This window comes from Myotis brandtii, unplaced genomic scaffold (assembly GCF_000412655.1).
Source record: "Myotis brandtii unplaced genomic scaffold, ASM41265v1 scaffold182, whole genome shotgun sequence".
Lineage (NCBI taxonomy): Eukaryota > Metazoa > Chordata > Mammalia > Chiroptera > Vespertilionidae > Myotis > Myotis brandtii.
This window is the reverse complement of record NW_005356751.1, coordinates 3,578,744-3,592,026: the sequence shown is the minus strand read 5'-3', so window position 1 is coordinate 3,592,026 and position 13,283 is coordinate 3,578,744. Positions and strand designations below refer to the sequence as shown.

General features: G+C 41.4%; 2 protein-coding genes across 4 annotated transcripts in view; both read left to right on the top strand.

Moving 5' to 3' along the window:
• Nucleotides 1-13,283, top strand: part of GALK2 (galactokinase 2) — a 132,505-nt gene that overhangs the window by 105,245 nt on the left and 13,977 nt on the right. The gene's annotated exons all lie outside the window — the stretch shown is intronic.
• Nucleotides 9,256-9,859, top strand: LOC102260971 (DNA-directed RNA polymerases I and III subunit RPAC2). Its single transcript, XM_014537826.1, has one exon. The coding sequence runs from the start codon at nucleotides 9,293-9,295 to the stop codon at nucleotides 9,662-9,664; it is 372 nt and encodes a 123-aa protein (XP_014393312.1). The 5' UTR covers nucleotides 9,256-9,292; the 3' UTR covers nucleotides 9,665-9,859.

Sequence of the window (13,283 nt, the reverse complement as noted above, 5' to 3'; positions counted from 1 at the left end):
GAGTCCCCAGCGATTCGCGCGTATCTGGAGCTCAGAGTCTGAGACTCCCCCCTGACCGAAAACGACAACCGCGCTCTCAGCCACCAGCCTGCTTTGCGCGCGCACCTCCGCACCTGAGTATTTTCCACACTGCGCCTCCTCTGAGCCTAGGTATGCTGTTGTCTTTCCTTCTAGTTGAAGAGTCTCTCCTCAGCCAGCCTTCCTGTGGTTCTGGGTGATGTCCGTTCCGTCTTTTAGTTGTATTTTTGAAGTGGTTGTTTGCGGCAGCAGTCTCCGGTGTTTACCTATCCCGCCATCTTGCTCGGAATCTCCTATTTATTCTTCTTAATCCATAGCCTCTTCTCTTTCTATTTAGCATGTTTTTTAATAAGTTAATTTCCCAGAAAACCTTGGAAAACACAAAGGACAATTTGCTAATCATAGTACATGCATTGCTCTTTATGTATATAATTACATTTTCCCCCTGAAGATAATGATTACATAGTTTTTGTAAAAAACGATGCATGCTAAATCTTACCTCTTTCTCAACTTGCCTATTGGCCCACTTGCATCACTTTCTATAATTTACTTTTGTTTTGTTTGCATTCATTATATCTGTGTTGAATGAATGAATCCATTTTGTATTTCTCAAAAGCTTACCCCTTTTGCTTTTGGAATGAATAAATTTTAAAAACCTATGAACATAAATTAATGTGTGGGATTTTAGATGATCCTAGATTAATGTCACTTGATTTACTCTCTGGATCCAGCCATCTAACCTCAGCCAAATTTCCAGCTGAATTCTCTTGGCACTCATTTTTAACTTTAGGGATTAAAATCCTTTTATATCTTTGCCTTGTTCTGTCTGAGTTTGTGCTTTGGTTGGTCTAAGACATTAAGCAAATGTTTCTCTTAATGCTTTGGAAGATGTGATTCTTATTGAATGTGGCACTATATTTAGATTGTATGAATGGAGGCAAAGATGACATATACTTAATTTTGACATGAACTAATATTCTGATGATGGAAATCCATGCCTTTCTCAAAGGTATGTGGAATTTGATGTTCTCTTAATGCCCAAATTGCTTTCCTTCTTTACCTGGATATGAGTGTGAGTTGGGAGATGTTGACTTTGAGATGACAGTGTAGGGAGAGATGTTTATAATCAAACTGTGGGTTTCAGCTTCTACTAAACCATCCGGACTTTCAAAGGCCCATGCACAATTATTATTTTCTCTTTCCAAATTTATAATAATTAGATTTAGAAATGCTTAGAGGCCATTGAAATTAAACACACACACACAAAGCAAAATCCTCAAATCCTTTAAATGTTGTTTAGGATGCACACACTCTACCACTGGGAACTGGCTAGGAATAGTTTAAGGATTATGTGTCAGGCCTTGCCCACAGGTAGGAATTACCTAAGGCTGTGGTACAAAGTCTGGGTTTCTAGAGGCTCAGGGGCCAGGCTGATTTGGGAGAGGTGTGACCTAAGAGGAAAAGAAGCTGTGGTCAGAGCCAGCAGAGATGGGCATGTGTATCTAGCACAGGAGATAAGTCAAGAACGCACACTGGAGGATAAACAAAGGAGCCCATGAGGGACTAAATGGAAACTGAGGTAGAAAATAGGTCAGGTACTTTGGGTGCTAGTTTATGAAAGTGGAAAATTTCAAAATAAATATGTTTTATTAATTTCAGAGAGGGTGAGGGAGAGAGAGATAGAAACATCAATGATGAGACAAAATCATCAATTGGCTGCCTCCTGCACACCTCCTACTGGGGATTGAGCCTGCAACCCAGGCATATGCCCTAACCGGGAATCAAACCATGACCTCCTGGTTCATGAGTCAGTGCTGAATCACTGAGCCACACTGGCCAGGCAAGAAAGGGGGAATTTATTAGGAGCATTCTTTTTGGGAGGTCCAGCTTGTGCTCCATGTTGGGGTGGTCCTGCTGCTTAGATGCACTAGGCTGAGCTGGAGACAAATCTCATTGCTTGGAGTACCAGCTTGGTCTGTGACCATATGTTGGCAAAGTGCTGGCCAGTGGCTGACTAATTTATTTGGATTCTGTGATCTCCAAATTCATGAGTGATAAGCATGGCTTTAGAGCAAGCACTGGGCACTGACATAGACTGCTCTTTAGGAGGGGGACATCTAGAGTAAGTCTCCCCCCGCCCCCCACCCCCGCCACCAATAAAAATACCCAGCACAAAAAACTTACTTACTTTATGGCTTACATATTACTTTTCACCCATATCACCTAATTTTAATTTCACAATAACCCCAGGGCACATGGTTATCCTCTTCACAGATGAGGAAACTGAGGTTAGAGAGTTAGTTACATGTAGTTACAAGACTACAGAGGTAGTAGGTGCTAGAGCTAGATCCCAAATCTTAATCTTCTGATTTAATCCAATGCTCTTTCTGCCATTGCTTTTTTAAACTGGCCTTAGCAATCCTGCACCAAGAAAGGGAGATAATAATCGAATTCTGACTTTACTTGGCTCTAATCTTTTTCTAGTTTATTGCCAAATAATAATAGTAATGACAACAAAAATGACGGTCCATTGTATCTGTATACATATTCACAGTTTTAACTACATGAGATCTCAGTTGAGCATCATTCATATTATCAGTTTCCAGAGGAAAACATGACAGGGCAGAGACACTGCATGATTTTATAAGATGTTTGAGGAAGATGATTCCTCGTATTGTCTTCTGGAGGGTATGGGGTGGGAGAGACCACAAGAATGAACACCCTCAGTTCACTAGGACCTCTAATGTTGGGAAGCCTTTTTTTGCTAAGGGCTACTGATGCAATAGCAGAGGAAACTAGGGACCACCTACATGGGAAAGCAATATAATTTAGTCTTTAAATGGGAAACTCTAAAGTGTTCCAAGAATAAGGAATATAAAATCCTATTCGATTAATACAAGAAACAGCAAGATATATGCTTAACAAAAATGAATGCATTTTACTCTTACAGGGGCAAGGGGACAGCGATGAAAATCAAAAGGGAAAGAGTCAGAGCAAAAGGGAAAATGAATCTGATAAAGGGGAAAGTCTGATGGGTACACACTACTTGTTTATGTGGAAGCACATAACTGCAAACGCAGAGAAACCATGAGCAAACTCACGCCTGCGTGCACTCGCTTTCCACCCTTGTCCCTGGAGCGCTGCTGAAACACACTTGTAATTATGGGCTTCTGTGCAATAGCAGCACCCTCACTTAGCTTTTCAAGGTATCACCAGTCACATTGTGAGCACCTTGAGAAGAGGGACATCTCATTAGATGCTTATGAAAATGAACCCTTTTCATCCTCCCTAATAGTACACCAGTTTGGAAAGTCCAAGGGTAGTGTAGGTATACTGTCTTCAATTCTTGCTATGGGGAAATTAAGAGGCGGGCAGGAGTCAGAGCTCCCTCACTTCTGGTCCCCCTTGTTCAGTGCCCAGTTCACCATCCTCGTCTGTCCAGTGCAGACCTTTCAAAAACAGATTCTGGGCAGGAATGTTCTTGGCAAGCTTTATGGAAGGGGTGGCCTCTGGGCTGACATTGAAAGAGATTGCAGGACCAGTCTAGGCAGGATATCAATGCTGAACCCCCACTCTCAGAAGCCAGTGTTGAGAAGGGTATGAGCAAGCAGGGGTGGCACAAACACACCGTAAGAGGTAGGAAAGGATTAAGCACATTCAGAAGACTCGGTGTGTCTTGATGGACTGGAATGTGTGGACCTTCATTTATTGGACAATGAAAAATATCCAAGTGTTTGATGCAATCAAATATGCAGAAATGCCATAATCAAAATGGTGAATTGGGAAATTTATTATGGTAGCTGTGTACGGACGGGTTAGCGGTGAGGAGAGACCAGTTGGAAGGTAGCACAATTGTTCAGACATGAGGTGGTAAGAACTGGAACTAGAAAGGTACAGTATAGAATGAAAAGGAAGGGAGCGGTGGGCTCTGTATTGACATTTAAATAGCCCTGGAGGTAACAGGCACTTAGTATATTGCCAGAGTGTAAAATCAGGTGAGGGGGATACAGCAGAGTGAGGCAGAGGTTTCAAGGTCAGAGCAGGAGAATTTATTATGACACAGACGGTGCTGGCTATTGCTGCTCCTGGAAATCTGAGAAAAGGAAGCTATAATCACATGGGGTGCCTTTACTCTCCGTGGAAAAGATGGCATTAGGCTGTGGATTTGAAAATATTCACAAATGCCTCTTGGAATGTTGTTTTCCATGGACTAATGTGGTTTGTGTTGAAAGTGCACATATATATTTTTCATCAGTGGTTTTGCTTTAAAAGCAGGTAGTTAAAGATTTTTTTCCCTCTTAAATGTAAAATGCTAATTTAATTTAGTCTTTGCAGCATGGGAATGGGATATTAATGTAGCTGAAAATAGCAGTTTATTTTTTGTGGGTTTGATCATTTCAGAAACTTCACATATATGAAAAATATTATTACCAGAAAAGTAAATTTGAAACCACAGTCCAACTTCAATGAGGATTGTACAGTGTTTTTCCATTCTTCTGCTTAAATACCCTGATGATTCCATGCCCCAGAGCAGGGACTTATTCTAACTTTGCTGCATAGGAAACCAGAGGACTCAGGAATGGATTCTGACGTGGTTTTCCCCATCTACCTCTGGCTAGCTGTTCTTGGAAACCAACTCCTGGGTTAGCCCAGTGGAGCTTTCTGTTTGAGAGAAATTGGCCAGTGGCGTGCAACTACAGCGTTGTGCAGAAACAGCTAAAACCACAACTGTTTTTAGCCCCCTACCCGAACAGTTGGAAAGTATTTCGGGGTATGAGAGTCTCAGAAGATTAATTATACACTTACATGATAAAGATTTCCAAGTCTCTCAGACCGGCATATCTATTTATTTTGTTTTAATGATCCTCAGATGAAGTCTTTATCCAAGTTAAGTCTGATTCCCAAAATATTGTATTACTTTAAAGCTAATTAGCTGAAAACCAGGGTCCGCATTCCTCCATCCCTAGACAACGTGTATGTCATTTGGCCACATGAAGCTACTTGAAGAAACTCACTGTATTGAGAAGGAGGGAGACGGAGGCCCAGCACTCCTCAGACTCTCTGAGGATGGATGGGGAAACCATCCTTTAAGAGGGGCATACACAGACTAATGTGTGCTCACAGGAATCATCAGTGAAGGAGACTTGAAATTCAGTCATGCAAGGGAAGAGAGGAGAAGACTTAAATGCTAATGGTGTTTCACTGCTGCTGGGGGGCAGGAGCCATGGTTTTAGCTACCTAGCATCCAGGCTTCTCTCCTAAGGAAATCGCTTGCTATGTGCATGTTGGTGGGAGGGAGGGTCTTGCCTCCTGTGGTAGAAGCTGAGGGGTGAGATTTGTCTCTCACAGGTCACTTATCACCTGGCGGTGAGCAGAGGTCCTAGGTTCGTCCTGGTGTCCTGGCACATTCTATGTCTGGGGCTTTGAGTTTAATTGACACAGGGTTTGTTGACAATAGAGTTTGTTTCAATGTCATATCCAGACTGTGGAGAGACTTCAGCAGTGTTCCTCACTGCCTGCTTCCCATTGCTTCTGACGCCTTCCCGCCTGGTTTTCTCACATTCCAATAGAGAATAGGAATACATAATCCTGATAGATTTTGTGAGCTCCCTAATATCTTTAAGATAAATTCATTTTCAATTAAGTTAGCTGGTATAGATTTTTGTTGTTTACAAACAAGAATACTGACTGACATAATGGCTGTAATGCTTTCTTATTTCTAGCTGGAATTTTGAACCTGGATTCAAGGATAGCTTTATGGAATCTGTGTATATGTTGTACTATCTGTAGAATTTTGAATATTTGTGCATTCAGATTGGGGAGAGGGTCCATTTTTTTCAGTCTTGGTTGAAGAAACTGAAGCTTTGAAAGTTCAAAAAACTTGCTTAAGATCAAACAACTACTAAGTTGCAGTTTAGGATTTGAGGTGTCTTTTTGAAATCCTCTTTTATTAGATTTTCAAGGGTCTATAACCCTTAAAATGCCAAGAACCACTTATCTACAATCTAAACACCTTACTTCAAAGCCCTCATGATCTGGCCTCTGCCTACCTCTTCAGTTTTCTCTCTCACTCTGTTTCCTGTTACGTCTGTTCTTCATCTTCATTTCTTGCTCCAGTCACAGCCAGATACTAGGAATTTTCTAAAAGCACCTCATGGTTTTTAATATCCATGTCTTTCCTCATGATGTTTCTCTACTTTAATTTTCTAATCCTCTTGTCTGCACCTTACCCTGCCTTATACTTGGTTTGTTGGACACCTACTTATCTTTAAGAATCAGTTGGCTTCACTTCCTCCGTGAAGGTCATGATCACCGTGTCCCATCCCCTTGGCCCACCTGATTCAGCACTGCCAGCAGTCCATGTCCAGCTAGCAGCTGTGTGGTGCCATCTTTGTTTTCTTGGGGCATTCTCCAAAGTCACTGCCCAGGCACAAATTTGTGGAGATATTAACCCCCTGGGGGCAACACTCAAACAATGGGAACATCATAGATAAGTGCCCATCTTCTGTTGAGCCAATTCTGAGGCACCTTCTATATGGTTCTTCACAGAGACCCCCAAGCAATGGGGCTCTGGTGGTCTGCAGTGTAACCTGCTCATTAAGTGTCCTTCACTGGCTTTTCTCCCTTCCTGTCTCACTTTCCTTCCTCTTTTGCTCCAGTTTCCTGGATTTCTGCTACCTGCACTCAAATCTTTGTCCGAGGCCTCTGTATTCAGGTTAACCCAGATCAGGACACCCTCTTGACTTTGTGTCTCCATTTTAGCTGTGAGGAGTTGTACTTAGTTGTACTATTACCCTTCATTGTACTTATTTAAACGATCTCTCTCTAGTAGATGATTACTTCATTTATTTTAAAAATTTGGTTTATTTTTTATTGTGGTAAGAACACTTTATGTGAGATCTGTCCTCTCAAAAGCATTATTGGCTGTAGGCATAATGTCATACAGCAGATCTCTAGAGCTTATTCATATTACTTGACAAAAACTGTGTGTTTGTTGATTAATAACTCTCGTTTCTCCCTCCCCCAGCCCTAGGTAACCAACATTTCAGCCTTTGCATTTATGAATTTGACTATTTCAGCTGTCCTATATAAATGGAATCATGAGTATTTGTCTTTCTGTGTCTGGCTTATTTAACTTAGCATGTTGTTCTCAAGGTTCATCCATGTTGTTGCATATTGCAGAATTTCCTTCATTTTTAAGACTGAATAATATTTCATTGTATGTATATACTGCATTTTCTTTAAATTTTTTTCAATTATAGTTGAAGAATCTGAAGCTTTAAAAGTTCAAAAAATTTGTTTAAGATCAAACAACTAATGAGTTGCAGTTTAGGATTTGAGATATCTTTTTGAAATCTCTACTCTTATACATAACACTACCTTAATGGGTAAGACAATTAAATAAAGTGCTCAATTTATGAGTAATAGGGAAGGATATGGCCTCTTTTCTTTCAGGTGAACGTAGGGGGTGTGATGGACATTTAGGTTGCTTCCACATCTTGGCTATTGTGAATAGTGCTATAGTGAACATGGGAATGCTAATATCTCTTTGAGATCCTGATTTGAATTCTTTAGGATATACTATATTTTTATTTTTTTGAGGAACATCCATATTGTTTTTCATAGTGACTGTACCAATTTATATCCTTACCAATAGTGTACAAGGGTTTCCATTTCTGCACATCCACACCAACACTTGTCTTTTGTTAGACCCGTGGTCGGCAAACTGCGGCTCGCGAGCCACATGCAGCTCTTTGGCCCCTTGAGTGTGGCTCTTCCTAAGCCTTAGGAGTACCCTAATTAAGTTAATAACAATGTACCTACCTATATAGTTTAAGTTTAAAAAATTTGGCTCTCAAAAGAAATTTCAGTTGTTGTACTGTTGATATTTGGCTCTGTTGACTAATGAGTTTACCGACCACTGTGTTAGACTCTTACTTCTTGAGATTAAAGAGCTTATCTTATTCATTGCTGTTTCTTCAATATTAAAACTGGCACATAGTGGATCCTCATCATTATATAAAAAGCATAAGACATGAGAGTTTTCTTCAGATCACTCAAGGACTGTCTTATGTTTACATATGTCTGAGGAACAGAACAAAGACTAAAGAGTAGAGGTTACATGAAGATAGACTTTAGTTCAATACAGAACTATCAGTGCGCCACAGTAAGGTGGCATTTGTTAGTAATAGTAACAGTGGTGCATTATGGCATGAAAACCCACTTGGTTTGCCCACTCTTCCCTCTCTAACATACAGAGTTTTATGGGACAAGAGCCCACACGTAGATGCCTGCAGGGATCAGGCAGGTGTGTAAACTAGTGAGGCAGGCTGAGCATCAAAATGGTGGGGACAGTGTGGAAATAAAGTGTGTGTACTATGTGTAAAAGGGATAGCAGCTCCTCAGCTCCAGCTAACCATTGCTGCGCAGTGCTTCAATGCTGCCAGGCCTTTCAGTTTTTCAAGGGAAAACAGAAATTCAGATTCTTACATAAAATTTAGAAAACAGTATGTGGATCAGGAAAGCACCACTGTGGCTAGATATGGATCACAGGTTGTTAGTTTTCAACTTTGTGTAGTGTGTGTATCGGGGGATATTAAAACCTCAGCTATGAGGACAGACTCCTCAAGAGGCTGCCCCAGGTTCTGGTCAGTTTGCTCTCTTCAGGCACATAAACACACCCTGCTGGTTCCCAGCCTGGGCCTGCAGCCCATCCTGTCTGCAGCAAGGAAGCTCTGTGACTCAGGCCTTCTTCCCATGACACCTCTCACTACTGTTCTTCCCCCACAAAACCCTGTCTTCTTAGTGCGCCTTTAGCATTTCCAGCACTTGGATATCTGCTACAGTTGGTCACTGTCCAATGGTCTCATAGTTTGTTTTGTCTGTTTAACTGAGTTGTAAGTTCCCCAAAGCAGGGGCTTCTGTTCACATGTCTTTTCTGCCTCTAGCAGTATGGTGTGGAACATATGGCAGGTGCTCAATAAGAACTACTGTTTGTTGCTAGATGGCTATCTTATGCAGTGCTTTTGGCATCACTCTTAGTAGAAGATGAGGTAATCAGGAGGCTATCAGCTCTTGAGTGCAGAATTTAAAATTAAATCAGTGGGGCTCTGTGGTCGGTTGTTCCTTCCTTCCTGCTTCTCTCGCACATTTTGCTATATGGGGCAGGGATGCCAGCTCCACCGAACTATCCCGGAAGCCATCCCCGTGATGGAAGAGGACCAAGAGTTGGAAAGTATGATCTCATTTTTATAAAAAATATGTATGTAGAAAAATGTCTGGATTGAAGATCTCAATGGCTGAATGTGAGAGGAAGACAGCTCTGGAAATGGCCCAGGCAGCTGGAACAGATAGACACTGTGTGACATTTGTTTTGCACGAGGAGGACCATACCCTAGGAAATTCTCTTCGTTACATGATCATGAAGAACCCGGAAGTGGAATTTTGTGGTTACACTACAACCCATCCTTCAGAGAGTAAAATTAATTTACGAATTCAGACTCGAGGTGCTCTTCCAGCTGTTGAGCCATTTCAGAGAGGCCTGAATGAGCTCATGAATGTCTGCCAACATGTGCTTGGCAAGTTTGAGGCCAGCATAAAGGAATATAAGGACCAAAAAGCAAGCAGAAATGAATCCACATTCTAGTCCCTGTGCACAATAGAGGGAGGAACATCCTCTGGGATATTCTCTTGGTGATCTTGCAAAACCCAGAAATAGAAGTTATGATTATAACATGATCTGCCCTTCAGAAAGGTGTGATTCTAGCTGTTACCTCATTACAGCTATGGGATTCCCTGCAAGAACCTTTGTATTCTAATAAATTCCCTCTTTAAACAAAACAAACAAAAAATCACTGGGGCTCTTTTAGAGATTGGATAGACATGTCCATCCATTGTTGACCTGCTACTTTCAGCTTTTATGAGGAAAATGGTGCCAGTCACAGGCTCTTTCTCATTCTTTCCCACTAGAGATACAACAAAATGACCAATTGTTTGTGTCCTGGTTTAATTCATTGATTAGAGAGGAGTTCTGATCATAAGCTATGTAGCCATCTTTGTAAGGTGGAAGTGATAAGCATCTTTTTGTTTCAAAGATTGTCTAAAAGAAAAAAATAACTTAACTGGTTATGATTATCTATTTTCTGTTCCTTCCTTTTATTTGAAACACATTTTGTTTGTTTTAGAAATCTCTTTTCTCCCACATCTGTGAAGCAAAATACAATATAAACAATTCTGTCATCTGTGATAATGGGTATTAGGCACACTTTAGACACTGGAGTTTACTGAACCTTCTTTTAGTAAACTATTCCCCCCCCCCTTTTTTTTCTGGTGAAGGTGATAGTAAGCATAAATTGCCAAATAGTAAGTCTTCACTTGCTCTATTGCATTTGTCCCACAGAATATTTAGCGAAGATTTCGTGCAGATTTGTTATAAAGTTAAGAAACTGAACCATTCATTCGATACATATTCATTGAGTCCCATCTGTGTGCCAAACCATCTTTTAGCTGCTGGAGATACAATACTGAAGAAATTAGACAAGGTCCTTGATCTCCCAACCCTTAACTTCTAGTGGAGAGAAATGACCACAAGCCAACAAATAAATGAACACATAAGAAAATTGGGGGAGACCCAAGATGGTGGAAGATTAGGTGGAAGCTACACTCAACTATTCTCGAGACCAAACTGAAATTACAACTAAAGTATAGAAAAATAATCCTGAATAACCAACTGAAGACTAGCTGGAAAGAAACCTTATAACAAGGACTTATATAGAGGCCACATTGAGACTGGTAGGAGGTACAGAGGCTCAAGAGGGCTGCCTGAGCATGCATAGGCAGCAGCTAGAGTTCCAGAGGAATATATCAGCTGCAGAGGGGTTCCCCTGAGAAGTGTGGGGTATAAACCACAAGCTGGGCTACCCAGCCCAGAGCACCAGAACTGGGAAAGACACCCATATTACTCTGGCTGTGAAAAGCAGTGGGGTTTCTGTCTGCCAGGGAGAGACCGCTAGTAATGCAGTTATCCTCTTAAAGGGCCAGTGCACAAAATTTCGTTCACAGCCACTTATCCTTGGCTCCAGTGGAGGGAAGGCAGAGTGGACTAGAGCTGTGTGAGGAGACTCTGGGGTTGATGGCTATGGGGAGAGAGCTGACAGGTCAGCTGCCAGGATCCCTGTGCTGAGTAATTCCCCCATACTGCAGAAGCCATTTTTGTCAGGCAAAGCACTCCTCTCCATGCACATCAACCTGGAAGGAAACAATATCCTCACCCCTTGGAATCCCTCTTGCCCCACCCTGTGGAGCTTATGTCCTGCTGAGGAGTACAGCCTGAGGCTCTTTAAGTGACTGAGCCTAATAGACAGTTTACAGGCAAAGGAGGATCTCTGGGTGCTTTGAGACTTTTGCTGATCTGTCCCTGGGCCTGGTGCTAGTAAAAGCAGACCTTGATGTGCAGTGTGGTCCTTTCCACATGCACCCAGGTCCAGCAGAGAGAGCCACAAGTTGTGGATTGCTGATAGCTCCAGATAGGTTGCGTAGGGCCAGTCACAGACATTGTGTGACACTGACCTGCACCAGAGTCCCTCAGAAGAGGCCCAGAACCAATACACCTAGTGGTCAGCTTCATATAACAACAGAGTAGGATCTAATAAGCTTCACAAGCAGTATATTCACAGGGAGATATCAGCAGGCACTGAACTCTGCTGAGGCAAATTCTGCTTCATATGACCAGCACCTGCACAGCAGCTTGCATGTTGTGTTGGGGGTTGAGCCTCACTGTCAGCCAGCCTGAGGATCTATCCCACACATGATGGGCCAATAGCCATCAAAACTCAATTACATCAGGAGGGCCCATGTAATGGGCTTAAGGGACATTCCTAGAGCACCCAACTCAAGTGAACAGGGAGACTGTGCAATGGGTCTCACAGGTCACTTACTACATAAGGCCACCCTACCAAGATTGGGAGTCATAGAAGATCTACCTAATACATAGAAAAAAACACAAAGAGATAGCCAAAATGGGGAGAGAAAGAAACAGGACCCAAATGAAAGAACTTTTCCAGAAGGAGAGCTAAATAAAATAGAGGTAAGCAACTTATTAGATATAGAGTTCAAAGTAATGATTATAAGGATGCTAAACACATGAAACAGCATATAGAAATCACAAAAAAAGGACCAGGCAGAAATAAAGAATGCCATAGCTGAAATAAAAACTGCACTGGAAAGAATAAACAGTAGGCTTGATGAGGCAGAAGATCGAATCAGTGATTTGGAAGATAAGGTAGAAAAAACACACCCAGTGGAGCAGCAAAAATAAAAATGAATTAATAAAAAAAAAGAGGTTAGTTTAAGGGACTTTTGGGATAACATGAAGTATAACAACATCTGTAAGAGAAAGACAGCTGCAAGGGAGCTCCCACAGACTGCCAGCTGATTTCTCAACAAAAACACTACAGGCCAGAAGGGATTGGCATGAAATATTCAAAGTGATGAAAAGCAGGGATCTACAACCAAGATACTCTACCCAGCAAAGCTGTCATTTAAAGAGCTTCCCAGACAAGAAAAAGCTAAAGGAGTTAATATCTAAAATGTATAAAGAACTTATACAATTCAACACCAGGAAGACAACCCAACTCACTTTTTCAAAGAGGACATACAGATGGCCAGTAGACATATGAAAAGATGCTCAACATCACTAATCATCAGAGAAATGTAAATTAAAACCAGAATAAGACATCACTTCACACCTGTTAGAATAGCTAGCATCAATAAATCAAAAAACAAGTGTTGACAAGTATGTGAAGAAAGGGAACCCCGTGCACTGATGGTTGGAATGCAGATTGGTGCAGCCACTGTGGAAAGTAATATGTAATTACCTCAAAAAATAAAAAATGGAACTGCCTTATGACCCACTGATTCTACTTCTGGAAATTTATCTGAAGAATCCTGAAACACTAATTCGAAAGAATATATGCACCCCTATTTTTATTGCAGTGTATCTACAATAGTTAAGATTTGGGAGCAGCCCAAGTGCCCATCAGTAAATGAGTGGATAAAACAGCCATGGTACATTTACATGATGGAATACTACTCAGCTGCAGAAAGGAAGAAAACTTTACCCTTTGTGAAAGCATGGATGGACCTGGAGAACATTATGCTAAGTGAAATAAACCAGTCAGAGAAAGACAAGTACCATATGACTTCACTTATATGTGGAATTTAATGAAAAAAATTGAACTAACAAAATAGAGACAGATTCATAGATA

What these genes read in the sequence shown, in the direction of transcription:
- LOC102260971 (XM_014537826.1), top strand. Translation starts at nt 9,293, where the DNA reads ATGTCTGGATTGAAGATCTCAATGGCTGAATGTGAGAGGAAGACAGCT.